The following is a 27,629-nucleotide window of genomic DNA, read 5'->3' as shown; positions in this document are numbered from 1 at the left end:
TACATGCTTCTGCATTGGTTTTGGTTAATATAGTTTTCTGATGTACTGCTTAGGGCACAGTTTATTGTATCTACTTCTGACTGGTGATTAATAGGGATAAATATCCTCAGTAATAGAGGGTGACTGTTCCAGGCAGACAGGCCTAATTTATACTGTCAAATCTGAAATTTCCTAGAAAGTCTCTGAAAAACCTTGTTTGGCTGCTCTAGAGCAGAGAGTGCAAAGTAACTTTTGAATCCTATATTTTTATTCTTGGACTCCTGTGATTTGCTTTACATAAAATTATGAGGTTAGGAGCCATCATCTTCGCAGCTTCTGTTCTTCAGGAGCTTTGTTCATATGGTATGTCTGGTGAAACAGAGGAGGAAAAGAAAGCAAGCAAATTATGGCCTTGACTGGGGGGGGGGGGATTTTTTCTGTATCTCACAGCTTGAAGCTGTATGGGTATTACTGAAAAGCTGGTACTGAAAGTCCTATGGAGTTCTGCTGATGAAATGTTTTCTTTTTCTTAGTTATGGTCTTCTGTAGTCAGCCAAAGGTATTGTATTAAAATAGAGTATTACATTTTCGAACCATCTTCCAGTAATTCAAAATTAGTGACTATTTTGTGTTTATTTTTTGCTATACTCCTCATCTGATTAATTTCTAGACAAACCTGATAAAAATGTTTTCCTAACTGATCTCCTTCTTAGGCTTTCATCTCACCAAAACTGGGCCTTGTATTCAACTGATATAAATTGATACTGTTCTCTTGGCCTACAGGGCTATGTGCTTTTAATGAGCTGCCTTTCCATATGATCCAGGTTCTCTTGTTTATTTCTATTAAGGAACAGTTGTAATAAGTTTAATAAGTTGTAATGGGTCATTCAAATGGGTCATTTGCGCGGATGCAGAAATGACTCTTCGCCATTGATGGTCAAGACCATTTTGGTATCTCTGACCAACCCTAAGGAAAACAAGGACCATGAAGCATGCTGTTGTAATTCTGACTCTTTAGTATATTTCTGAAGTCGGGCCTTGGGTGAGCAGGAATCCTATTAAGTTAGAGTCTAGCCGAAGGAACTATAACATGCAATGCATTCATAGCTTTATTCATAAATCATCTGCCTCCCCCCCAACTAATTAGTATTCTAGGTGAATAACTGCCCAGTCCAACATGTGTAAAAATAAAACAAGTTTCTAGTAATGCTTGTATCTTTAGAAGTAACAGGTGTACTGTGGTTTGAAAAAAGTCAAGATAGGGTTGATTTCAAAAGAGGCTTTACCCCCATAAGGATCTCAAGTGTGATGCATTTTTCTAAGCTATTTAAATGAGTTCATGAAAAATATGTTGACTTTGCCTAAGTCTAAAGTCACTGCAAAGTGTTTGATATATTACATCTTAAGGAATGCTGAGCACTAGAGAGGCAAATACTGCAATCTCCACTTTTTTAATTGGGCTTCAGTTGCTCTTATGAACATAGGCAGACAGACAAGAGCAAACACTGGCAGAAACTAAGTAGAAGCCAAGATTTAACTCTGTCCTGACTGTACCTCTCTTTTAATTGGCATCTTCTTTAATGCCAATGTCGCATGGAGGCAGGGAGAGAGCAGTGTGTGGAGTGCATGATGCAATAGCAGCTTTGCTCCCAGGGACTGTAGGTAGCAAAGGGCATGTCCCTCACTCCCTCTAAAACATGTATGCTCAAACGAAGAGGTGAAGGTTGAAGGAAGGGGAAGAATTCATCCAGATGCAACACAAAAGTTCACGAATGATTACTTTCTGTGGAAGGAATAACCCAGATTTGATGGGGATCTTAATCAGTTGGGAAAGCAGTAAACTACAAACCCTACATGAAGTCTGAGCAATAATCTGGTAGGAATTAGTTTACAAATGCAGGTTGTCCAGGCTGCCATCACATCTCTGTCCCCTTTGACTTGTCTGAGATTTCTCCATTCATTTGTATAAAGGGTGTAAAGTGGCTAAAGTTTCTTTTTCCTCCCCCAGCCCAAAAGAATTTGGAAGATCCTTTCAGAGAGAACAGGAAACTCTAGCACTCTCCTAAGAGTCTCTGCATGAGGTTTTTTTCCCTCAGGGAAAAAATCAACAGATTTGAAGGATTTTAGTCATAAATAAGCTTATGAATCTTGGGCATGTGTGGTTTACAGTCTAAGTGTAACTTCAGACTCAGAAAGGACTGTTGCTGAGAATACTGCATATTCTACAATTCTGATAAAAATCTAGCAAAGAATTAATGAGTGTTGAGTTGTTATTATAATTAATAATTCCATCAAATTTCAGCTACCTATGTGCCAGTAAAAGCCAAGTCTTTGTATTTATTTACTATTACAAGGAAGTTCGAATCAGAAAAAGAGAACATGATTGGCAGTCTCAGAAACTGTAGTTAGAGAGGTGTTCAGCTGGAGAACGAGCCTTTCCTGCAAGGAATGCTCCATTTTAACAGTGCCGCAAGCGCTCATTCAGGCTACAGAAAAATATACATATGCAGCCAGCAGCCAGCTTGCAAATATGGCATATATGATATAGATAAGCTGCTTGTAAGTGAGGTTCTGAAATTCAACATGCTGGTATACAAAATAGCTTACTGCTCCTCCCTTTCACCAAATATTTCCCCTGATCACATATAATAATATGAAGTTAATTACTTGTGCTGGTGCTATATTCAACCACTCTTTCAAATATCATAAAAATTAAAGATCCTTAGAGTGCAGCAGAACTGTACAGTAGACTTGTATTTTTACAAAAAACAACCCTTATGGTCTACATTGTGAGATCTGTTTGAAACAAATAATGCAAGACTTAAATTACTATCAGTGAGTGTCCTTGTGACTTCTATGATCTGTCTGTGCTACCAAGTAAAGCGGGCAGGGGAGTAAGGGCAGGGGTGCAGCTTTCATCTCTACAGCTGAATGCTCTTCCTCTCACCTCTCCCCAAAACATGTTGGCCTCTTCTGTAGTTCCTGTTCCTTGGTGTGTTACTGTTCCCCAAACCATGCTTTGGCATTGTCACCTGTGGTACTTACCGAATTGGCTCTGTTACTTAAAATTCTTCACCCAGAGTTCTTTATGTGCAAAAAAAAAAAAAAAAAGCTAGTAGAAGCACTTTCTCCCCATTTTACAGATGTGGAAATCAAGACACATGGGGAAAGTTGAGTAGGCGACGAGGTTTGCGTAAGAAGGCAGTGGCAAAAGTCCAGATAAGATACAGGTCATCTCATTTCTGCTCCTCTGTTCAAATACATCAACATCTGAGAGAAGACATGATGGGGTTTATATCATATTTTTTCTGAGTGGGAAGCGGAGCCAGTTCATAAAAACTAAGAAAATACTTTTCCTTTGACTTTCAAAAAGGACATATTCTAAAATTGCTAGCTCATTAAATTTCAGAAAAAGGTTTGAAAGTTGTCTATGAGAGTAAACAAATAAGATCTGCAGGAAGCCAAGAGGAAAGCTGGGGTTCTGCAGATGAGATGCTTTTTGCTTGGCTGCAATGTCTGGAAGGGAGGTCACCCTAATCCCTGTTATCACCTGATTTTTTCTTAGATATGAAAAATGAGCAGTGAGACAAGGACTTCAGAAGCTTGGGAGTTTTCACTTTGCTTTACATTTTTACTTACATTTATTCACAAAGTAAATCTTTGAAAGAAATTAAGCAAAAAATGCCTATACTGAGTTTGGTGAGCATTCTGGATTTAGGCATGAACCCTACTTACCTCATCCTTTCTGTTTTGTAGCTTAAGATGTTTGCTGGTTCATCCTTCTGTGTCTTTTTCTCCCTTCATTCTCCTTGCCTGACACAGTTTCTTGGGTGCATATTATTTCTTTCCTCCCTCAGAGTCCTTGTCAGTTTTAAATAACAAAAGATTTTTTCTCTGCTGAAGAGCCAAATACTAGTACTTATCTTTTTCTCTTTATATTTTCTTTACCTTGTTGCAATGCTACAATCCTATATGTAGCAGCTTAAAAAAAAAAGAAAAGAGAAACCAGGGAAGGAGAGTGCTACAAAAGAGCTTTGAGGAGACAGGATTTTGTGTTATTTGTTAAAACCATCAAAATGCGTCTACTACTTAGGTATTATCTGCTATGGGAAAGAACCTCCTTTACTAAACATGAAAACTAAAATTTCAATTAGGTTCTTAAAATACAGTGGGCTATAAATAGAATGTGAATAGTGCAGCTGGGCAGCATTATAATAGAATTTTCTACTGTTATATGAGGGAGATAGGGCTGACCTTCATCACTCACTGTAAGCTCTCTCTTTTATGAATTATGAGCCGTTCAACTATTAGTGGAATTAAAATCTATAACACTGCCAATCATTGCCCCGTATCCCTGTGGAGCCCTTCCTCTTGCTGTCAACATGAGGGAGTCTGCAGTTTCTGCAGATACATGTGAATGATATGTTTCTAACCCAAACAAAGGAGTAATGTGGTTTGTTCCTTTTCTGTGCTTCAACAATTTTGTAGAATCTCTACATGATTTTTACACTTGAGGAGCAGCAATGTGAATTAATGGTCACTCGTATATGGATTGAGTCATGGTAACAAGACACTGGTAAGACAAATATAGGCAAGAATGTTTTAAACTTAAGCTCATGTATGATACGTGTGGTACCCTGACCAAAGTGTAGAAGACCATAGCAGGAGGCCAAGTTCAAATCAGGGTGTCAAATCAATTCCTAGCCAAAACTTCGAGTTGCTTTGTGGGTTCTTTTGTTTTCCTTAAATAGCGTCTGAACTGAAAATTAATTGGAAATTTACTGTAATTCATACCAGAGCTGATCCGAAACACCTTTTTGCAAAGCTGAACCCAAACTAAGCTGAGAATGTGCTGGTTGCATCGTTGGTTCAAATACATAAAAGTCATAACTCATGACTGACTTGACTCCTCACTGGAGGAAACTCAAGATTTTCAGTCAGTACACTGTGCAAGTAAAGCCATCCTTCCCCCCCATCAGAAAGGAGATAACAGATGGCCAGACTAGCTCTTCTCTTTTCAGACAAATCAATTCTCTTTTGCTTAGGACCTGGCTACTGTTGCCCAACAACAGACACACTTAGTGATAGCACCAGTGTGTTTGTCCTATTTCTAATGTGCAAATGGAGCTACATAACTTTCAAACACCAAACACCAGTAGGTATCTAAAATGAATTTGTCAGTGTATTTCAAGGTAAAAGTGCTTTTGCTATCTTGAAGAAAATAATTACTTTTCTTTTTCAAGAGAGGGCTAACAAGGAAGCAGAAGCATGTGTTACAATTAAGATGAGGTGCTGTGCTGAGAATGATGGATAAAGTGCAAGCAAAACCACATCTTTGTCAACGACTAGAAATAGAGGCCCAATACCTCTCAATTAGTCTTTCTGATGGGGATTGGCACAATCGGTTTCACAGAATCTTGTTAAAAAAAATTTTTTTTTTTTTACACTATTCATGGATGTGCCTCGTTCATCATGGCTAATTAGGTGTTCTGAATTATTGTCTTCAATTGTTACAAATATCACATCCTTTGATGATATTGAGTGTGTAACGAGAGACTGTCGTAGTTTCAGTTATCAGTGGGGTCTATGATTGATCAATTTTTGACAACAAAGAATTGTTAACAGGGTTGCATGGTGAAGCAGTCAGTGGAAAATTCCCTTTCATAATATTTCTATCTAATTTTGGAGCACCGCCACTGCCACACATGAAATAACAACACGATTGAATTTCTTTTTGCTGGCATTTAGCAGGACCTATGGGGGTGTGCAGAAATCAAAGGGGGATCAGGAGTCTGGAAAATTACATACTTGAAGAATTAATGAACTATAATTCTGTATTACATCCTCAATCACATTTTGCTTCCTTTTCATTAATGGAACTAAATTAGTTTTCCATGGACAGGGTACTTTAAAAAACGCAATCATGCTCTTGCTAGGATTTAAAAAAAGAAAAAAAAAAAAGACCTGTTTTAACAATAGTTATTTTTTCATGCAACATGACAGTTGGAAATTTTTCATGACTAACATATCTGCAGCACTGACTCAACCTGTTGAAGCAATTTTTAACATGACATTTATAGCCCCAGCTCTAGTTTCCTGCTTTTTCAGCCAGATTATGGTTTTAAGGTGACTCAGCCAAAATTTCTACTAGATCTGGGAGCTGTAGAGATAGAAACAGCAACTCCAAAGGCATTAAAAATGCATTTTTTTCCAACACGGGCCTAATTCATTACCCAGGGGAGCAGGGAAAGGAAAGGCCATCTGAAGGCTGTATCTGAGATAACTGATGTTTCTAATGCTGTGTAGAGAAAGTCCTTTTGCTCTATAACAGAACTGTGTTATGCTAGGATAAAATTGTAGGTGACTCTTCCACAGGCCAGCTGTAATCTGGCCCTTTGTGACTTAAACTTGTAACTGAATGAAATGTTGGTATGCAAATGCAGTTAAAATCAAGAATATTCTATGGTTTAATGGGGACTTTGATGTGAGAACCCATACAGTGAAAAGCATGTCCTAGTACTCATGATATGATATTGTATCTTTCAAGAGTTACTGGAAGCTGAACAAATCAGAGTGAGATTGTAAACCAAATCAGGTTCTAGGACTTTTTTTGACCAAGGAAGAAAGTTCCTTTGGGAATCAGCAGCAGTGTTAGAAAAAAAGGAGCTGGTCAGACTTTACAAAACAGATTGAAAAGGCATTCCAAACAACTTTGGTTTTCTGGCATAACTGATATGTTCCTGGTTTATTTCAGCAGTCTCAGCTTCTGTATTCTTGTATTTTTAATTCCTCTGTATGATATTTATATGCATGTGGTATATGGGAATGTAGTGGGATGGAAATCCCAAAAGCTGATATTTTGTTTTAACAACAGGATAGATACAGTACATTGAACTACTTTCAGGCTCTTATATTTCTCCACTGGGACCTGGGTTTTGCATAAGATCTCAAATCAAAGGTCTGATTGAACAGCAGGGTCTTCTCAAGTATCATCATATTAGAAATCTGCTGTCACATGAAAACGAACACAAACACTTTTCTCTTCTTAAATGGGAGAGATGGGACTCTAGAATTGGCAATAGAGATAATGAACCCTTTTCAAAGCTACTCTAGAAAACTGAGTTTTGACAGCAGATACATTATGCAGTACAGTGAACTTTCATTTTGTCCTACTGAATAAGGCCTTTTCCCCCTTGCATACGCATTTACTAAAATCAGATAACCCAGACATCATCTGAATCCTACTGGGCATTCTGTTATCTGAGCATAAGTCTGAATAGCTGGGACATGGTCTTTTATATCCAAGCCAGACATAACAAACTTGAAAATGTATTGACATATGCAAAGACATATCAGAGTCTGACTGTTCCAAATGTACCCATGAAAAAAACCATTGAAGATTTATCTTTTTAAACAGCTTCATAGTCCCCTAAACCGCTTCTTCAGTGATCTGTTTCTGAAATTATTTTTCTTCCAGTGTTTGCACTTTATTTATACTGCACATGGGGCTGGGATGTGGGTGGCTCTGGAGGTTAGCATTAGGCTGGAAAGGCTGTTGCCTTTGAAATGAGATCGCAAATTCAGCCTAAGTCAGTAGTGACTGAACATTATGGAAGTTGCTGGCTGCTCATTAATCTTTATAAATATACCCAGTGATAATAACCCAATTAGCACTGGGACAGGCTATTGCAATTGGGAGTCTCTATTAATTGGCAGTCTTAGTTAAGTGCCACGTATTATACTTCCCAGAAAAACTTCCAGGATGTATATAACCAAATTCTAGGTATTCACAGCTGTCAATCTGTGGTGGTGTCTTCTTGATGAGAGGGCTACTGGGCCTTTGGTTTGTGTTGAGCTGGATAAAGCAGTATGGAAGAAAGGCTTTTCGGACTGAGTTGTGCTCTCTGTCTCTGTAACTTTGTGCTTGATGGTGGCATACAGGCTTTTCTGAGAGGAGGATTTGATGATTAATATTTTAGTCTTGAATTGAGTAACATATAATGGTATAACCTCCGCCCCCCTTCCCCCACGCCATGGTTCTTTGTTGAGTGCAGCTTGACCACATTAGAAAGCTGGATGAAAGAGCACTGCTATCTTTCAAATTGGCAATTTTATACCACTTTCAATCTTCAAAAGCTCTTATTATACAGGAATTCTCTAATAATATTCATCAGAGAACTAGGTTTCCTTTTTCCTTAGTGTAGCAGTGGATAATTTGCTAATGATCTTATTTTACTCTTCAGGGAGCAGAATTTTCTCCGTCTCCCCAAGAGCAAGGGGTGTAATAACTGAAACTGTTGCCACAGTTCAGGAAATGAGTGATTCTGAGGTATAAAGGTGGTGATTTGGGAAAGCAAGTTTTTTCCATGTCAAGGGGAGCTCGGTGTGTAAAGTTTCAAAATGCTTGTGACTGTGTGTCTATTTTATTGGAGTGAGGTTTCAGTTAGCAAAAAAAAAAAAATATTGAAGGTTTTTCCAGTTGAAAAATGGGTAACAAAATATGGAAATAACCAGGCTGACTGATTTCAGTTTAGGAAAAATGCACAGGAGAAAACCCAAATATTTGAAAAACAAATCACATGCAACACAAGTGTGTAATACTCAGTTACCCTGTTTTGTGGCAATAGGGTATGTACAGTATTGCCATGAGTGTGTCCATGAATTACATAGGGTAGAGAGATTCCCCATGTTCCTGGTGTGTTGTGGGTTCATCAGTCTCACAGGTGAGTGTTCTTCAGCCACAGCATTTGAAGAGCCAAAATCACAAATTTTCTGCCATGCAAATGCCATAGGCTGGAAGCGCAGCTAGAGCAGGCGGTGCTGATGTGCTACAGTACAGCTGTGTAGCTGCTGTCCAGCTTGGGGTGAAGGTTACTTCCAGTGACTGTCTCGGTATTACTTTCTGTTCCAAACCTGGCCACTTGTTTCAGTGGGGTGGCAGATTTGGTATGTGCAAGTGTGCTGTTTATTTGAAAAAGAAAGAGAAAAATCCAGAAAATGCCACCTCCGTGTTAGTTAATGGGAGTTCTGCCATAAATCGGAGCAGGGCCAGGATTAAGCCATTTGCTCTGGACCGTCACACATATGAGACTCTATTTTGCTTCCTGGATGGGATGCTTTCCTTTTTTTGTCTTTTTTTTTTTTCCTCCCCTTCTTCTTCCCCCACTTTTCAAGTTCCACTCTTTAACCAGCTGTGGCATACTCAAAATAAGATGTCTGTTTTGTGTATTTGCTTAAAAATGTCATCACCTATTATTGAAAAAAATACATCCCTCCATTCCTTGTACTTAAACATTTTGTTTAATTTTTTTCATAACTGAAAATATAAAGCCTTTCAGTAACTCCCTTCTGTAGAGTAACATTTCATTTCTTGTGCCTTTCTAGTACAGCATCAAACAGGACATCATTAGTGCTGTTAATGTTCCATATAGCCCACTGATATACCATAGCCACTGGCCAAGCAAAAACTTCAATCAGTTTTTCTTCTCTTGTCAGCTCACACCTCTGACTGAGCAGCTGCAAGATGATTCATCGGAGAATGTTTCACCATAGGACAGAGAAAAATTATTTCTGGCTGCTTTTCCCATACTAATAAGATAATTTCAGTTGTAGATACTTTTGCAGCACTTCCTGAGCCGTGCTATGCCCATTTGAAAATAGAAATCCTTTTATTCAAATGTCAAGAAATTTTCCATGAAATCAGTGCTTTGGCTCAGCAAAACACATTTCTGCTGCATTTTCTTGTTTAACGAAGTTGCAACAGTTATATTTTGTCCCATTACAGAGCAAGTTTCTACTAGAATTAATGATCAGCATTAGCTGGGAGATTTAGAGCAAAATTCTGTGCGTAAGGAACATCTATATTCTGAAACCCACTGGCACGTGCTGTAAAATGTTGTTTGCCTAAAAACTTAGTGGTGAGAAGAATTGTTTTGGATTTCTTTTCGTTTGCTGCAAAATCATGTAAGGACTAATGGATTATTCAGCATCAGTGCAGCAATGGTGTTCCAATGCAATGGTTTCAGGCAATCTGTCAAGAATAGGACATTTCTTTAAGACCAACAGTGTCTTCTGTCCATGCTTTTTATGATAGGCCTTCTCACATAACTCCACTCAACTTTGCATGCAGCCATCACAAAGCCAGAAGAATATATTTCTTTGTTTATTGGCATCTTTTAAAGCATTTCATCCCGAGTAATATTTCTTGTGATATAGGTTTGTCAGCTAGTTTGCAAGTAAATACAGAAAAGCTGCTTTCGTTGTCAGTTTACCAATACTGACGTGACATTCAAGGCTTGTTTTTCCTGAATGGTCAGTAAATGAGTTCATCAGAATGCACTAAGCCTGTGCCTGCAATGCTGTGCTTATAATTATAAGGCTTACAGATTCACAAATGAATTGTTCTGAAGAGAGGAACACAGGCTTTCTTTAATTCATATCTGTTTCTTTGACCTAAATCTCTTTTCTCCATCTCATCACCAAGAAATACATTCCACTTTCCCAAAGAAGAAACATAAGCCATCTGGTGTCTTAATGCGTGTTATTAAGTAAGAAGTATGAAGGTTCATATCAGGTCTGAAGAACAGCTCTTCTCTTTCAGCCTCTGAGTTTACATCATGCTTCATTGATTCTCTAGGGCCTGGAGCTTTGGCCAGGCCCAACAAGTTATCTTGTACTGACCAGGTGATCCCAAGCGTTTAGCACGGTCACTTAGATTCTTTTCTGCCAGGCAAGCTGTCTCCCAGGCAGCATATTCCCCAGTGGCAAGGGAACTTCTAGATTGTAGTCCTTTCTTCTTTTCCTTTCCATTTTCTTAAGTAATCTGCGGGTATGTGAGTGAATAGCAGTAGATAAGGCACAGACTGCAAACCAGCCTTTTCTCACTACAGTAACATAATTTTCATTGATCTTCTTCTGATCTCTCAAACACCTCTGAGGTCTCACTGGCTCCTGGCTGCTCACAAGAAAAAGGCCAGAGTTTGTACTGGCCCCTTTAGAGAGAGACACTGAGCAGCGCAAGGTTGTAAAGGTTTGGCATTTCTCAGTCCTGCAGCAGGACTACTTAGATGATTATCCTGGAATTCATAGTGGAGTTGAAAATTCTGTGGTTTAAACCAATAGAGACTTATGACTTAATTTGTGGTACACGAAGCGGCAAAATATATGCTTAGTGCAATATTCCAGCAGGAGTACTGGTAATTTTCATCACCATAGATACTGGTAATATATACCAGGCGCACCCAGTCAGAGAGACTGTTGACAGAAAATCAGACTGAGACGTAGTAATGAACATTTCTAATGAATTTTTGTCAAGAATCTGTAAAGCTTTTAAAAACCAATACACTTGTGATATGGTTGCATGGTTATTCCAGAGAGATTCCAAGGAGATGTTATTTGGCGTGTTAATAAAATACCCAGATGACATCCCACCTACCCCCTGGCACGTGTAAGAAAAATGCAACTCAAAACCAAATGTGGGTGACTGAGTGGTACCTTATAGTTTATGCAGGTGTCCCCCATGTGCTTAATAATTTTCTTACCTTCAAATGTGGAACAAAGTGTTTTCAATGGATAAGGAAGCACTGGGGTTTTTTAAAGTATGTGTTTGAATAGATTTCATAGGAGACTAGAGTGCGTATATCTTTATCTACGCACACATTAGTATTCTCAGAAAAGAGATTTGTTACCTTATTGCAGCTCACAATTGATTTTCTTAGCCAGTTTACACTTTCTCCTGTGAAAATAACACATGACATAAATGGGAGCTAACAGGGATTGTGAGCAGAATTTTGACATATTTTACTTATATCTCAGTGGTCACATCACTTCCTCATATCCACATCCCGGAGGATACTGGATCAAGTGCTGAGGTACTTTTAAGAGTTTGAGTCTTAATTTGTTATTTTAGTTTGGCCAGAATGACCAGTACATTGAGGGTTTACTTGTTATTCAAACTCACGGCAGGGGGCGGGGAGGCCAGAGCTTTTTGCTTCTGAAGGCAGTTTGCACCTCTTGTGTCTCCCTCAGTGCCAGTTCCATAGGCACCTCCTGATCAACGTGCTGCTCAAATAGATATGCTACCACTGGTATAAAACACAGAGATCATGTGATGAATCTCATAAGGAAGGACACGTTTTTATCCCTGTTTGACTCCATACTCCTGATATTCCCTAACTGTTAACAATGCTCATACTCTGGGACCTGTTCCTTAATACAGCTTACTGCGTAACTGAAGGCACTGGAAATGAACGTGTCACAAAGTTCTCTGCAGCTCTGCTGAGTCCATGCGTTCAGGTGTCTGCAGAACGTGCTTTGGTGGATTTTGGATTTAGTGAGTGCATCCAGAAATCCATTCTATGATGCGTTGTTACTGTAAAGTTTAGTCAGTGGAAGTTGTTCTTTTAAGAAACACGTATCACAAAGGAATTAGGAGGAGGAGGAGAATATGTTGCATTTCATCTTTAGGGACTAAGCATTTGTTTGGAATCCAGCTGCTCTTTTTGATGGTGAGAGAGGAGACTGCAGTTAATTATGCTGAGAGTCAGAGGTGCTGGTGTAAGTCAACAGGAACTCCATGAGACAGAGAAGCCCTCCTAACCTAAAATCGGTGTCACCAAGAGCATAAACAAGGACCAGAGTGAATATTTAATATTTTGATATGCCACTAGAAACAATCTTTGTTTATTAGGCAGCCTGCACTACTCAAACATCTCATTATTTGAACTGGGATCCAATTCTTTTCTTCATACTGTGGCAACTTACACAGATGTCAGATTACCTATCATATATTGTGACAAAATGAGTTACTAATATGTAAACAGTAAATTGGAATTAGCAGAACCTCCACTATTAGCAGGGCCAACACCGTTAGCAAAAGTCCTTTTGTGGAAATGATTCAAAACGTTTTCTCTGGATAAATCTGGAAATTCAAGTGTTGGTAATCAAAAACTTCTGTGAACCCCAGAAACACCAGAGACCTTGTTCTTCCATCAGATGAATAAGCAATTTTCTCTGTGTGAACGTTCTCCTTATTTTTTGTTGTTCTTACTTAACAGACATTGATGAATGCTCAGATGGCTTTGTTCAGTGCGACAGCCGTGCTAACTGCATTAACCTGCCTGGTTGGTACCACTGCGAATGCAGAGACGGCTACCATGACAATGGGATGTTTTCACCACGTGGAGAATCCTGTGAAGGTAAGTATCTAAAAAAGGTGGGATAGCGTAACGACTTGCATTACATTAATGTCTAGTATCTCTGACTGTACTGGTCAAGTATTGTCTTGGACACTGTATCAATGAAAGTTAAACCTTGTCCCATAGCAATCGTAGTCTAAATAAGCATCATAAACGAAAGGTAAAAGAAAATAAAGTATGAATATTCCTAACATATAGGTGGAGCATTAATGGCCATTTCTGTGATTTGCTAAGATAATATGTGAAGTCAGGCATGGTGCTTGAAATGCAGTTTCTCTGGCCTTGCATCTGCTTCTGTGCATGGTCCTTGCATAAGTGATTTCCCGTGGGCTGATAGCACGCGCTGTAATCTGTCACTCCACGGTAATCTGTTTATACGTTAGATTCTTTATATGTAGAAATGGGCCTCAATCCAGGCCTCAGTTCCTCCACTTCATTCCTTGTACACTAAAATAGTCTGTGATGAAAATATTTCCCGTTGCAAAGAATGATTATGCAGCCCTGACACCCTTACCCACATCTGGCGTAATACTGCGGTGCTTCTCCTGTGCATAGGCTAACGGCTTGTAGAAAGTTGCAATGTGAAGAACAAGCTTACAAACTGGGAAGCTCTGTGGACTTCGGGCTGGGGCAAGGTGCAGGGGACAAGAGAGTGACGGGGGGAAAGGAGATGGGGAGGTTTTATTTGTTTATGAATGAGGTTAGAGAGAGCAGGTTAGTAAGAACACAGTTATTTTCAGATGCAGATCTCTTAGTATGGAGTGTTATTCAGCTCTTAAGATATTGCATGCTGCCACTCTTCAATAAGAGAAGAAACCAGTCTGTTTTGCCATAGACTACTTAGGGCAAAATTAGGAGAACGGGAACCCTTCTGTCTCTGAGTGCTGAAATACTCAGTGCTCGCATGGTGTAAGCTTTCCTACCTTGCTGTTTAAACTCACATTGGTGGGCTGCATCGGTCCCAAAGGGAAGCAATTGAATTAATTTCACTAAGGCAGACACACAGACAGTTCTCCAGGAGCAAGAATGACCTTTTCAGTATCCCCATCATCAATACTTTATTTCAACACATTTTCACCACAGCTGAAAGCCTGTATTCCCAGGAGGAATCAGCGATTTGAGTCTGCCACTGCTTTCATAAGTCGAGCTTTCTTTGTCAAGAACTAACTAAATGTCAGTGTTAGCTGGCCAGGTGTTAGGACAAGAAGGTGCAAAGAAGTTGTGATCCCTCTGTTTATAACATTGCCCTTCTGTCACTCGCGGCACAGGTAATATTCTAGCCAGGCATTTATGAAAATATGCTCAGTACCCTAAGTTTTATCTTCAATGTCAATATAACGTTTGTCTCATGGGTTGAAGATAGTGGTTTGGCACATGCTGTCTCAGGAGATACAAGTGTTACAAAGTGACTCTGTTAAGATGTGTGCAAACAAGCAACAATTAAGCAGCAATTTCTAAGCAAATGAAAAGCCAAGGAAAAAGAAATATGGGGATTGCTACATGTATGCAGAAGTGGCAATTATTAGAACGTTTTGACCTTTTCTACAAAGCGCCAGCAGCTCTTTATTAAACATACACAGAGGATAACAAGTAATTAGAATTAAATCACAGATGCCAGGAAACTATCTTCATTGCTGATAACCCTAGTCGCTAACAGTGGAACACTTTCAGTTTGATTGATTGCAGCTCCAAATTTTGTAATACATAGCAACTTGAGATGGGGAGGAAGGTTAGGTATTTTATTAGTCTTACTACATCATTTTTTGTTGGATTAAAGCCTGTGACATTGTGTCTCAGACAGAAGATAAAACCTGAAAAAGGTATGAAGAGACAGCCTAAAATCCATTGCAGTATGGAAGGTTGAACTTCCAGTAGCAGAGCGCAGTAGCTCAAGAGCAATTGGTTTCTCTGTCAGATCTTTCCACTGTGAGAGATGCCCCTACTGGGTTTAAAGACACAAGAAAATGGGTTTCTTTTGTCACTTCTTCAGTATCCCCTAGTTACAGGTGATTAGATTGAGCTGTTGGTGGAAGGTCTTTTAGACACTCACTCTAATGGGGGAGCAGCTTCCAGGCTATACTAATCTCAGATTTCAAATCTCCATTCTCCACTTCCCACTTGCAGCTGTATGAGCTTCTTGCTGCTTCTGGGGACCAGTGTCCTCTGAACCTTTCTGGTTTGTGCAAATGCAACAGCTTGCAGCACTGTAGAAGGAACAGTGCTGATCTACACCGAAGAGAAACTGGACCTGCCTTGATTTCTTTCTTGGGTGAACAAAGAATTTAAACCTCATGGGGACTAGGAAATGTTCTTCAAGGGTTTTTCCATTTTGCTTTCTAAGAGGACTACTTCAAAGTAGTGTTTATATGGAGTGCATAATAGGCTTGTCTTCAGCTCATCTTTTGTAAGTTTTAGTTGCTTGGAAAAAAGTTCCCTCTTTCAGTAGAGAAAACCTTTAAAAGCAAAGGAAGTGTGTGTTCAAACTTTTTCTTTCTTGATTGTTCTACATGGTCTGCCTCAAATCTGGGTCTGTCCGTGTCCCCTGGACATGTGCTGATAGTACTACAGAAAGCATTTCTGTGATCAGTTTTAGTCAGAAACTTGTTTCCTTCAGCAAAGGCTCCAGTTTTAAAAATGCAGGTGGAAACACCTCTGTTAAGATCACAGAAGTGCAGGAGCATTTCCTTAAAAACCTTATTTTAACAGAATACCAAAACTGCGCCTACCCCTTTTGCAGGAAATGGTCCCACTAGGACATCATACTAAAAATTCCTAGCTAGAGGTGGACTCCTTGGTAGCATTAGGCTTTGTCAGTGCTTGATAATGAAATAATAGTTGCTGAATTGCCTGTTTTACACATATATTGACCTTGGCTACTGCTGCTTCTTTGGCACAACTGAGAATATCGAATATTTTGACTAATGTACTTGAACGCAGAAATTCATAATCCCATTTTATTGTACCTACAGGCAATGGAAGACCTAGAGATTCCTTTGCTATTAGTTTTGCTTCACATTATACTCCTGGGTAGACCTGTGGCGTCTATAACAATTACCGAGAGAAATGATGGGAAATGCAGCTGTAGGGCTTCAAACTCTTAGCAGCACTTTCTGCTTTTCCCTTGGAAACAGAATTATGTTATGTATCATATTATTTCCAGAAGAGTGGTGAAAGATCAGCCACTTAGTCTTTGAGAACTGCATGGGTTTGGGAAGTCTTAAATTTTATATATACGTAAATATACCATTCAGCATGGTATATTACCTGGTACCTTCCTCTTTGCCCGCCCCCCTACAGCTTTTCTTTATAGTTTCTTTACACAGTCTTATTGGTGCTCTGAAGGTTGTCTCTTATGTGCCATTTCATAAAAGAGAGCTGGGCTAAAACAGTAGATATTGCAGCCTCAAGCTTCATTGCATTAAAAAACTGGAACCACCAAGGGCAAAATCCTAAAATAAGAATGTTCAGGCCCAGTTAATATTTGCTTTGTAGTTCTGTGTAAGATCCTGATTCCTTTGAATTTGTCCCCTGCAACACCTAAAAGCTTCCAAAATCAGTTGAAGAGCGTAGCTGAATTGGTTTCTGCCAGAATACTGTGGGTTATACCTCATCAGGCATTGGACATTTTGCATACTTCCACGTCCAAAGAATAGCTCACCTAATTAATGCAGCCTCTTAGGACTTACCAAGAGTATCTGGCAGGTACCAGCTGTTGTTGATACAAAATGTAAGATCAACATACCTTCACTCTCAGCAGGTACCACATTCTTTAAATGAGACAGGTGCAAATGAAAGGATTGGAAAGCATCAATCCGTAACGCCCAATTCATAAAGGATCTTTTGGGTTGCAAGGGTTTATTTGTATGTGTATGTTCTAAAATGTTATTATGTTCTTCTGCCATCCTGCTTGCAGAAGTAGAATCACTTCCTTTTCTGTGTGATAGAGCAGGCTGCCTGACAACACAGAGTGCTGGGGCTCTACTTTAACAATATTTTCCACAATCCAGGATAATGAGGGATGGAGGCATATTACAAGCCTCAGGATGCTCCCCAGCCTTAATGAATGAACAAAGTCCAAAATGGTCACTTCAGCATCCGTGTCTCTGGATCAGGAAGGCAGAGGAATTGCTGACTGTCAGTTTATCTGAATTTATCTCACAGTACATCCAGTATTTTAACTAGTACATGAGATTTCTTGTAGTTGAAAAACTGCTGTCAGTTCGGAGTCCTACACTTAGATCTTTCTACCGCGCTGGTAATCTTTAACAGAAGCTTTGTTATTGATAGCACTTAAGGAGACAGGAAATAAAGAATCACTATTCTTCAGCAGGAAATCTTACTAGTACTCACAAAGCTCCATGGAAATCCTTTCACCTTTATTCATGATCATAAAAAGTCAACAAATAAAACCATAAAGTGACTTTTTTTCCATCCATCCCAAACAGGGCTATAGGCATCAAGGCTTCATTATTGAGTTTGGGAATGCAACTTAGAAGGCAGATATGGAGACACATTAGTATTTAAATATTCTGGAGTGTGGGCAGATTACAAAATTGGCACAGTTTCTCATCTTTTATAAAAGGACTAATAAAACAGAAACTTGACCACTACATTTTATAAGACAGTAATATGAACACATTTACTGTATCAGGAAACAACATTTCTGTGAAGTTGGTGTTACTGGCATCTGAAGTCTCAGCTCTTCATCTTCCACGTCTGCTAAGCACTCTGACAGCTGGCTTGCATGAAGTCACAGATAAATTATTCACAATTCACTTGCTCTTTGAAGAATGATTACATCAAACAATAGATTTGCTTAGGACAGAGAAGAACAGAAACCAAACTGCGCTCAGAAGAGCTTGGGCTCCCTATCAAATGCACTCCTTCCTGTTTTGCTTTAAGCAAAAAAGTATTCGGGTATCCTCATGTTGTCACCTTGCTGAGCTAATGCTACTCCTCAGAGCTAAGGTAAATGAGAAACTTCAGTTGCTTCAGAGCAAAGGAACTGTCCACCCTCCCAACCCATCTCTTCCAACAGCATATTTCTCAGTGGTACAAATGTTTATCTGTTATTTACATAGATGACACTCTAACTGATATCAGAATGATTCTGGAAGGAAATCATGTCTGAGGGAGACCTTTTGGGGCATTACATCCTGCACATAAGTCTGGACAGCTCATCAGAGGAGGGAAAGGTGCAACTTTCCACCAGCTATATCAGAATGCATCTCTGAGCCCTTTGTCACTACCTAGCAAGGTGTACACAGGTTATTTTCTAATTACACCTTGTTCACGTTCCTTGTGAGTTTATTGTGAGTTTTCTCATCTGTCATTATCAATATTGTATCTGTGGTTTTTTGCCCAAAATATTATTGAGTTGTCATTATTTAGAGCTACCCACAGTAGCTCCAAGATCTTTTCCAGAATAGATCTAAAAAACTGATTTGATTTTTGAATGGGTATTTCCCCATGCACCTTACAATTGAATCTCATCTGACATATTATTGTTTACTCAGTCAATATCATGAAATACTTCTATATTTCACTGTCAGTTTTTTGGTTTTAGTACTTATAAACAGCCTTTTTCATCTCGCTGTTGATCCATTCCTCCAGATGACTAAGTATATTCGGCAGCACACGTTCTTGGGCACAGATTCTTGGGGAATTTCCCTGGGACAACTCTCCATTGTGAAAGCCTGACCATTTCTTCCTGCCTCTTATTACTTACTAATTAACCTGCTATTAATCTGTGAGGCAATGACCTCTTTTATTCCATGGCACATAGTTCCTTTAAGAGCGTGTATTGTACAAAGGAGCTCATGAAGTTTTCAAATAAAAACAGTACATTATATGAAATGTATCCCCCCTTTAAAGTCTTTTTCATTAATATAGTATATGTTTACTCTGAATCTATAATGTAGTATCTTTAAACAGTCTTCTTTCTATCTGAAAACATTTTGTCCTTTTGGCCGCTAGTTTTAATTCATCTTTAAAACTTCATCATTTTAACATAATTCCCCCTTTTAAAATAAAAGCACTACCACAGAGATTTTTTGCTGCCTTTTAAAATTCGTTTAAGGGTGTTGAAATTGCGTACATTGTGGTCGCTGTTGGTAACCAATACAGGGTAGTTGTTCAGTAGAGATATTTTGAATCAGAGCCTGCACACTGCTCTGGGCCAAGTCAGATGGTGCTTTGTCCCTTTGGGATTCTTTGACTATCTGTTCCAAGAAATGTTCAGTAAATCTCTTAAATACAGCCTTGGGTCACAACCTGGTGGGGCAATTGAAATTCCCATATTTCTGGAGTTTTCTGCCCTTGCAGTCTGTTAAATATTACAAATGAAGTTTAGTCACTTAATCATACTGTCACCATTTTGTATAGCTTTAGCCCAGTATTTTTCCCATGTAGGCATGAAATTACTTGTGATACAATTAACTCCTAGTTTTCTTTAACATGTATCACTACTTCTTTATCCATGGTGATCTTTTGTCATTGCAACATGTAAGTTGTACCCAGGGATGATGGTAAGAAAAGGAAAATCCTTAAAAGTATGCCAGATCAAAGCTGCTGCAATTTTTAGTGTAGATTAGATAAATAAGAACTGGTCCTCAGATTAGCACTGGATAACTAGTTACACTTTGTTTCTGTTTTCTTTTCTGAGGCAAACCTCCAAGTCTTTTGAGACTTAATGTTCTAATATAACATTCAAGCTGCTTGATTCCTAAGTGGTGTGTTGTAAATAGCCTGAAGTGAATTATTTGTTGTTTGTTGTTTTGTAGTGTTTTTTTTTAAAAAAAACACAAAACACCACACAATATGGGAAAGATAATAACATACTTCTGTGGCTGGATATACTGGAAATATGCAACCTGTAATCCTCCCCTCTCCCTTTTTCAGACACAAAAAACGGAGGGGCCAGTGTACCCTGTCCATATGGTTATGGAACTTGGAGAGCTGATTATGGCTGTAAACAAAGTATCAGTAATGTAATTCACCATCCATTATAAATCCAAAGTGAAATAGCTGAACAAAGTTTTGCTTGGTATGGATGATTTGTGTGCAAGTTCTTTGTAGATAATGCCTGAAGTTTGATGTGGATGAATAATGCAGATGAGAATTTCATGCATGCAAAGTTTGTGTTTCTCTTGCTGCATTATAAACATACTGCTGTTTCTGATCAGGTTAGAATGAAAACCTAAATAGCTCCTGCTTTGACCAGGGATATTTAAATTGCCCTATCCAGAATATTTATTTTCATGAACAAAATAACTGAAAAAAACCAAGGTTTGGATTTTTCATAAGTTCTCAATGTTGATAAGCTTGACTCACTACCAGAGTCGATGATGAAACCTCAATCAATTATTTTCAGTATCAGTGCACTATCCGTTACCATGTTGAAAAACAAACAACAGAAGCCTTTTCCTCATGGGAAAATTGTGAAATGCACTTGTACGTAAGTGTCAAATGCAGACTTAGTGTTTATAGGGTCACCATTTGTTTTTTAAAGGAAACTGTTCTTATTTACATGATAGCTGAACTTTGTCCAAGTGTCTCATTAAATATGGCTACTTTCAGTTAAGTAGCCTGGTTGTTGAGAAGCGATATTATTCATTTATGACACTAGCTATGTGAAAGCTTTGTACAAAAGAGTGTTTTAAACAAATGAACACAAGCATTGGAAAGTCATTTATTAAAAAATAGTTCAATGATAAAGAGAATCCTGCAGTTAATCTGAATCATTATATTTAAATAGGATTTGTATTTGTTCTCTTTATTGCATAACTTAAAACCAGTTAGACTGAGTATATGGAGATCTTAATTTTAAATTGCCAGATTGTATTACTTTCAGTACAGATGTAAGAGAAAATAGAGGGAGAGAGCAGCTCTTCCATCCCTTTGCTCTGCCCATACCACCACCACTCAAACCACTCCTGTTAGCTATTTGTCTAAAAAACTTCAAGTCTGGAGATTGCACAGCCTCTGCAGGGCTGTCTGTTCCACAAATTCTGTATCCTTACTGTTAGGATGTCTGTCTGATGTGCCTGTGACCTTTCAGCTGCTCAGGGCCATGCGAACAGCCACACTGAATTAGGTTCATGATCCCAGTTGTCTTCTGCCCTATTGCAACGGTGGCTGACTCCAGATGCTTCAGAAGATAGCGAGGTAGAAGATGTGGAGATCTGACATGATTTGCCTGTTCTGGATTATCTGATACATAAATAAGGGCGCCATAGACCCTAATGCATGAAACGTAATCTCTCTTCCAAAATCTGTTAGCATTGCAAATTGAATTTGAGCATCCTGATCTAGTGGAAGATACCCCTGCCTGTGGCAGGGGCGTGGAACTAGGTGATTTTTAAGGTCCCTTCCAACCCAAAGCATTCTATGATTCTATGAATATTCTTGCTAGTTTTACACACTTTTGGCTATGCTGGTTTTTTCTCCCTTACCACTCTGTGACAGTGAGTGTCATGGTTTGTTTATGCATTATATGAAAAATTGTTTCCTTTTTTCAGACTTAAATTTCTTGTCTTTCAGTTTCATTCACTGTCCCCTGTCTTGTGTGTTAGTCAACATGGAGAACAAAAGCTCTCAACGTGTCTTCTCTGGAGTATTCATTATTTTTTTTGTTTTATCCCTTCTTGCTGATGTTCTTTTAGAGATGAACAATCCATTTCTTTTCAGTTCTTCTCAAATGACATTTTCCTCATCCTTCCCAGAAGCCCTAGTAATTTTGCAATACTTTTTCTTGAGATGGTGCCGCTGTTATTGCACACAGTATTTGAAGGAAACTCACAATGCTGCTTATTTATACAATGGAATTCTAATAATTTCCCTGCTGTTTTTCATCCCAATTCATATTCATGTTAGCAACTTGTTTACTTTTTTTTTGACTGCAGCCACACTTGGAATTGAAATGATAATTGAGTTATTTTGCTTTAAACTGAATGTGCTTGAGGTGAACTGGAGGTTTCATTTCCATTGTTGAACCCAAAGCTGACTGCTTTATTAAGTTTTTATGCTGATGGCGAAAGATACATTCGTGAGCATATTGCTTAGTTTGTCTTGTACCGATCTGTTGGACAGTTAAATATCACAATGCTACTTTTTAATGAACTCTAATTAAGAGCTTGGGCCAGACTGTTGGGAAATTGTATGCAGAATTAAACTCTTCCAGTGTTTTCCACTTTTTATCGCTTATAGCTGTTTACTTCATGCCCTTTCAAAGTTTTTTTCCCAGATAACTTTTCTCCATATGGACAGCTAAAAAAGCTAAATAAGGACCAGTCAAGTAGGAGGCAGTGTGTGCTGCTAGTTTGCCCTTGCAAAGTAATTGTGTGTACCTTGATGAAGTAGGCCCTTAAAGCTCCTCTTGAATTCTTTGAGATATGATTGTTTTGAAGTAAATTTACCTGTATTCACTGGATACATTAATCTTTTTTCTTTATTTTCTACACTAGACACAAAGGCTATAGATGTCACTGCAACTTGAATAATTAAAATATTCTAGTTTGCACACCCTAATAAATGATGCAACTTAAAGCATGGTGTGCTTGCTTAAATGAGCTTACAGGTCAGATGTCACCTTTCACATTAACTTCTCAGCAAGTGAACTCAAATGTGCTAGACAGAGCCAACAAAAGGTTTTGAAAACAAGATTCTGCAGCTTTGCTTGTTTAACTGCACATCTCATGAACGCTTCCCACAAACTAATGCTCTTTAGGGAGCTGAAAATTATTTTTGTTTGTTTGTATGTTTTCTGTGATTTCTTAATTCTAACTACCTTACTCAATAGCATTCCCTTAGAAAGATGTATAGGAAAACTCAAAATATCATGTTTTAAAAGTTGATGTGACTTGAAAAAAATTTTTTGTGAACTTGTAAGTTATTTCTCCCTGTTCTGGTGAAGTGCAAATTAATTTTCAGCTGAAGGCTTTAATGGCCAAGAATCATTTATATTGACTGCCGCAAGAACATTTTTGTTAATTGAATGTGGTCTAAAAGCATTACATGGCATGTTTTTGCAGACATTGATGAATGTGGAACTGGAAGGCATAGCTGTGCCAATGACACTGTTTGCTTTAATTTGGATGGTGGGTACGACTGTCGATGTCCCCATGGCAAGAACTGCACAGGAGACTGTATCCATGAAGACAAAATCAAGCACAATGGTCAGATTTGGGTGCTGGAGAATGACAGATGCTCTGTCTGCTCGTGCCAGGTGAGTAGAAATAGAACTAGCTGCTTCTGCAAGATGGTGGTAGGGCTGAAGGGAAGAGTGTCGTGATTCAAGTGAAATTTCTGGTTTAGCTGTCTTCTCAGGTGTGCGTGTGGTACTACAGAAAAATGGAATTATGTGTCGTACATGGTTTTGGGGAGAGCTTCTCTCGCCGATCTGCATGAGCAGAACTTCCACAGGAGGTTTAATATATGGTACTGGGAGAAGGACGATAGTACTATTTTCTTAGCAGAGATGCCACCTGTGTTTCCGGGGTGGGAGTAACGGCATTTTCATGCAAAGAAACTGTCTGTCTAGACACATATTGGCTTTGGTGACTGATGCCAGTATCTCTAGCAGATGGCTATAAATAGAAGTAGCTTCTGTATCTGCAGAGTAATTCAGCTTAGCTTTCTCAAATGTTTGCTGTGGGAACCTTGATCGCAAGCTAAATGCTGATGGAGAATGAAGGCCCAATACGCTGCTGACAAAGTCCTGAGCATTTCAGCAGCTCAAGTTTCATGGGCATTAATTTAATTTCAGACTACCTATCATCTTCCTTATGTGAATAATTACAGAGGAGAGGGGCTGATCTGGAAGTTTAAAGCGAGACTCAACTAGCATTCATATGAGAATGACATAAACAGTGCAATCCATTAAAATTTGACCCTTGGGAAAGACACCCTTGTGTTCCATCAACTTAGGTGAGAGCTGTCTGAAGGTTGGCTGTGTGAAGGATGTATATAAGACAATAGGGGAACATTTTGGTAGTTACTGAGTCTGTATTGTGGTTTCTGCCTCTGTTTGAACTGTATTTTGACAAAGATATCGTACAGTGGAAAAACTCATAAGCTGCTAGTGGCTTAGAATCATGCCAAAAAATAAAATTTTGGTACAAATACTGCTGGAGTCGGTCACATTTCTGCCATCGCTCTATGCCTGTCTTTCAACAACAGAGTGGATATGTGATGTGCCGGCGAATGGTCTGTGACTGTGAAAATCCCACCGTTGACCTATTTTGCTGTCCTGAATGTGACCCAAGGCTCAGCAGTCAGTGTTTACATCAGAGCGGGGAGCTTTCCTACAACAGCGGTGACTCCTGGATACAGAACTGTCAGCAGTGTCGCTGTTTGGTAAGGCTCCTGATTACAGCAGCAGAGACAGGAGGGAAAAAGGATATGAGATATTCCGATCTGTGAATAATTTTCAGACATTAGTGTCCATTTAATTTCCTCTGGAGTATGCATATAATTGAAATCTGGTTTTCATGAATATTGTCAGTATTGTCAAGTTCCAGTCAAAAATGCATTTTGCCACAATAAACCTAACAGAAATTATTTACTCATGAAGATTGTTTATAGCAAACAGTGGAGGTCATTTGGATATGGCACGTACACACTAACACTCATGTGTTCACTCATTCAAAGACCAACGTAGCTGTATAAGGAAATTCTAAATATGTATTTATTATCACATTTGATTATTTCAAAGATGCCAATAGACTAAAATTTGTTTATTCATTCAGACATTCTAAGTAACAGGAAAAATAATAAGACTTGATGCATTTTTCAAAATAGTGAAATGAGTTTTGAAAAAAAATCTTCTAAAGCTTGTGATCTTTTTCCTAGGCATGTGTTTCAGAGTCTGAGCAAAAACTATTCTGCATAATGCCACTCAGGAAGTTTCTGTGACAGAAAAAAATCCCATGATAAAAACAACTAGCTTTTATCACAGGTTATCTCCGAATGTAAAGCCTAGTCCAACTAGCAGCTTTCCCTTGTCAGGGTATCATGAATAACAGCCAGAAACCAATTTCTGTAGGCATTGTGCTTTCAGTGTTACTGCTGCTAAAATCCAATGAAATAGATTCCCAGGTGCTTCATTAAATGTCTTAAAGACAAAACAAAACAACCTGCAGTTTGGGATCTCAATAGATGTTTCTTTTTTTTCAAGATGCTACTTCTGTAACTAAAGCCTGCTTTCTTTCAGTTGTCAGGGATTTTTTTTTAACTGACAGCCTATTGTCTACTCCTTGTACTGTCCATCACCACAAAAAATAAATTGAAATATCAAGATCAGTGTCTGGTTTTAAGATTGCTTTCATTCTTACCATCATGTGATTCAAAAAGAGGAAAATTGACCCAGATGAAAATGTTGTAAAAGAGTAACTTCAGAATAATTTCTGCAACAAGAGGAGTAAATTTGGAGCTATGGCAAATACCTAGGAATTTTTTTCAGCTTTTGCTCTGGAGATACTGAACTCATCATTCTCAAAGCCTGAGATACAGTTTTTGTGAATAAACTTCCCTAGGGCCAAATACTATTCTTCTTGCCCCCCTTAAATCGAGGCTACTCAATCTGTCTTTCAAATAAGCTGAGTAAGCTGGAGATCAGAGATAGACCTGCTCCAAAAGAAGCATGCATTAATGACTTCTGTGAAGTCTTTTCTTTGACCAATAGATCTGAAACTTTGGCCCTTGTCCAGAGTTGAAGGGAAGCTGACTCCAACTTCTAGTAACTGAAGTCAATAATTAGACAGTTTTAGATTTGTGTACAGGCATACAGTAACTTCCCCTGAGAATGTTCTGGCCCAACACAAGTCTCTCTTCTGACCTTTCCGTACTGTACTGAACCCATTGTGCAGAAAGCATGATCAGGCATTCTGATTATAACATCCCAAATGGATGGTAAGTTGGTGGAGGTCCTCTCACTGAAAATGTGCTGGTGTTCCCTGCTGCATTGGGCTGCTGGTAGCTTGACACCTGTAGTTCAGCCAATGCATTTGTAAGTGTGGCAAAGATAAACCCTAGCCCAGAGCTGAATTTGAGGGCTTTAAATGGTGAACCAACAGTCCAAATAGAAGTAAGAACTAGGTGAAACAGGAGATTTTTGAAGCACTTCTGTAGTACAGCCCTGTTATGGCTTATGTCACTTGCAGAAGTAGGACTTCACAAGGACAGATCCATGTTGCATGATGTTTATGGAGAATTTTCAGCTGCAACTTGATGCAGAGTGTGTTGAAATAAGTTAAAAATAATACACTTCCTGAATAGCATGCAGAAAAAAGCACCCAACTTGCTGCATCTCCCACAGGCAGTGAATATCAGTGTTCTCTGCACTGACTTCTGAATAGGACCAGATGGATGAAATTAGCCAGTTAAGAAACACAGTGCTGAGTCGGAGAAACGCGTGATGAAACAAAGTAAGAGCTAATAATCTTCTCTTGTTCTTGTAATATTTGTAAACAGCAAGGCGAAGTTGACTGCTGGCCCTTGCCGTGCCCGGAGGTGGATTGTGAATTCAGCGTCCTCCCCGAGAATGAGTGCTGCCCGCGCTGTGTCACTGACCCCTGCCAAGCGGACACCATTCGCAATGATATCACTAAAACCTGCCTGGATGAAACCAACGTCATTCGCTTCACTGGATCTTCTTGGATTAAGCACGGCACAGAGTGCACCCTCTGCCAGTGCAAGGTGAAGAGCATAAAAACTAAGCTGAGATGCCTCTTTCCCAGCTTGTTCTGTGGCATATAAATATTAATGCACTGAGTCTGGTCAGTGGGTAGGTGGTGCCTACACTTGCTTTAAAGTAGTGGAGATTACACAAAAGTGTTCAGCTTTGTTAACTTCCCTCTTGCATGTGCTAGAAGGATGGTTTAATGTGCTGGCAAGTCAGAAACAGGACAACAGCCTGTGCTGCAGTGTGCTGTGGACAAGTTAGTGAGCTTGGCTTTTCCACCAGGATAGCTCAATTCAAGTGCAATTGCAGTTCTTACCATATAGCTCCATGCTATCTTGGAAACATATACAGTAATGAATAGGTATGTAAGACTAGACTTCACACAAGAAGTTTTTTCTGTGTGATACTATAGCGTTATCAGAACTGATTGAATTGCTTTTTGAGAATAGTAATTGTTTTGAGAATAAAAGGACTAGCTATATGATTACATAGCTTTCTTGCTTTAAAATTAATAGTGGAATCAACATAATGTTTAGAACATTTCATAGGTTTTGTAGTCAAAGGAATTCATTGTCTGAGAATAAAAATTAATGGCTATGGGCTTATGTGAATTCTGGCATCTCTTTTTAAAGATGCAAAAGAAAAGGAGGTTAAAATAAGTTTTTCCATTCAAAATAAGCCTGTAAGGTGAATTGTATTTTCCACAATCCAATATTGAAAATGACAAAGAATGTTTCCACAGTGGCCAAGGAGAGACAGCAGGATTCATCCAT

The 27,629-nt window shown here is 38.9% G+C and overlaps 1 protein-coding gene across 1 annotated transcript in view; it reads left to right on the top strand.

Annotated features, from left to right (window-relative positions):
* NELL2 (neural EGFL like 2) overlaps window positions 1–27,629 on the top strand; it is a 154,180-nt gene that overhangs the window by 124,605 nt on the left and 1,946 nt on the right. Inside the window, exons 16-19 of the mRNA XM_075717588.1 lie at window positions 13,035–13,175; window positions 23,207–23,400; window positions 24,354–24,530; window positions 26,646–26,870. Coding sequence (XP_075573703.1) covers window positions 13,035–13,175; window positions 23,207–23,400; window positions 24,354–24,530; window positions 26,646–26,870 — 737 coding nt within the window. The remainder of the gene's footprint in view (window positions 1–13,034; window positions 13,176–23,206; window positions 23,401–24,353; window positions 24,531–26,645; window positions 26,871–27,629) is intronic.

The sequence above is a fragment of the Pelecanus crispus genome, chromosome 1 (genome assembly GCF_030463565.1).
Source record: "Pelecanus crispus isolate bPelCri1 chromosome 1, bPelCri1.pri, whole genome shotgun sequence".
Classification (NCBI taxonomy): domain Eukaryota; kingdom Metazoa; phylum Chordata; class Aves; order Pelecaniformes; family Pelecanidae; genus Pelecanus; species Pelecanus crispus.
Note: the sequence above shows the minus strand (reverse complement) of the source record. Positions and strands in the feature narration are given on the sequence as shown.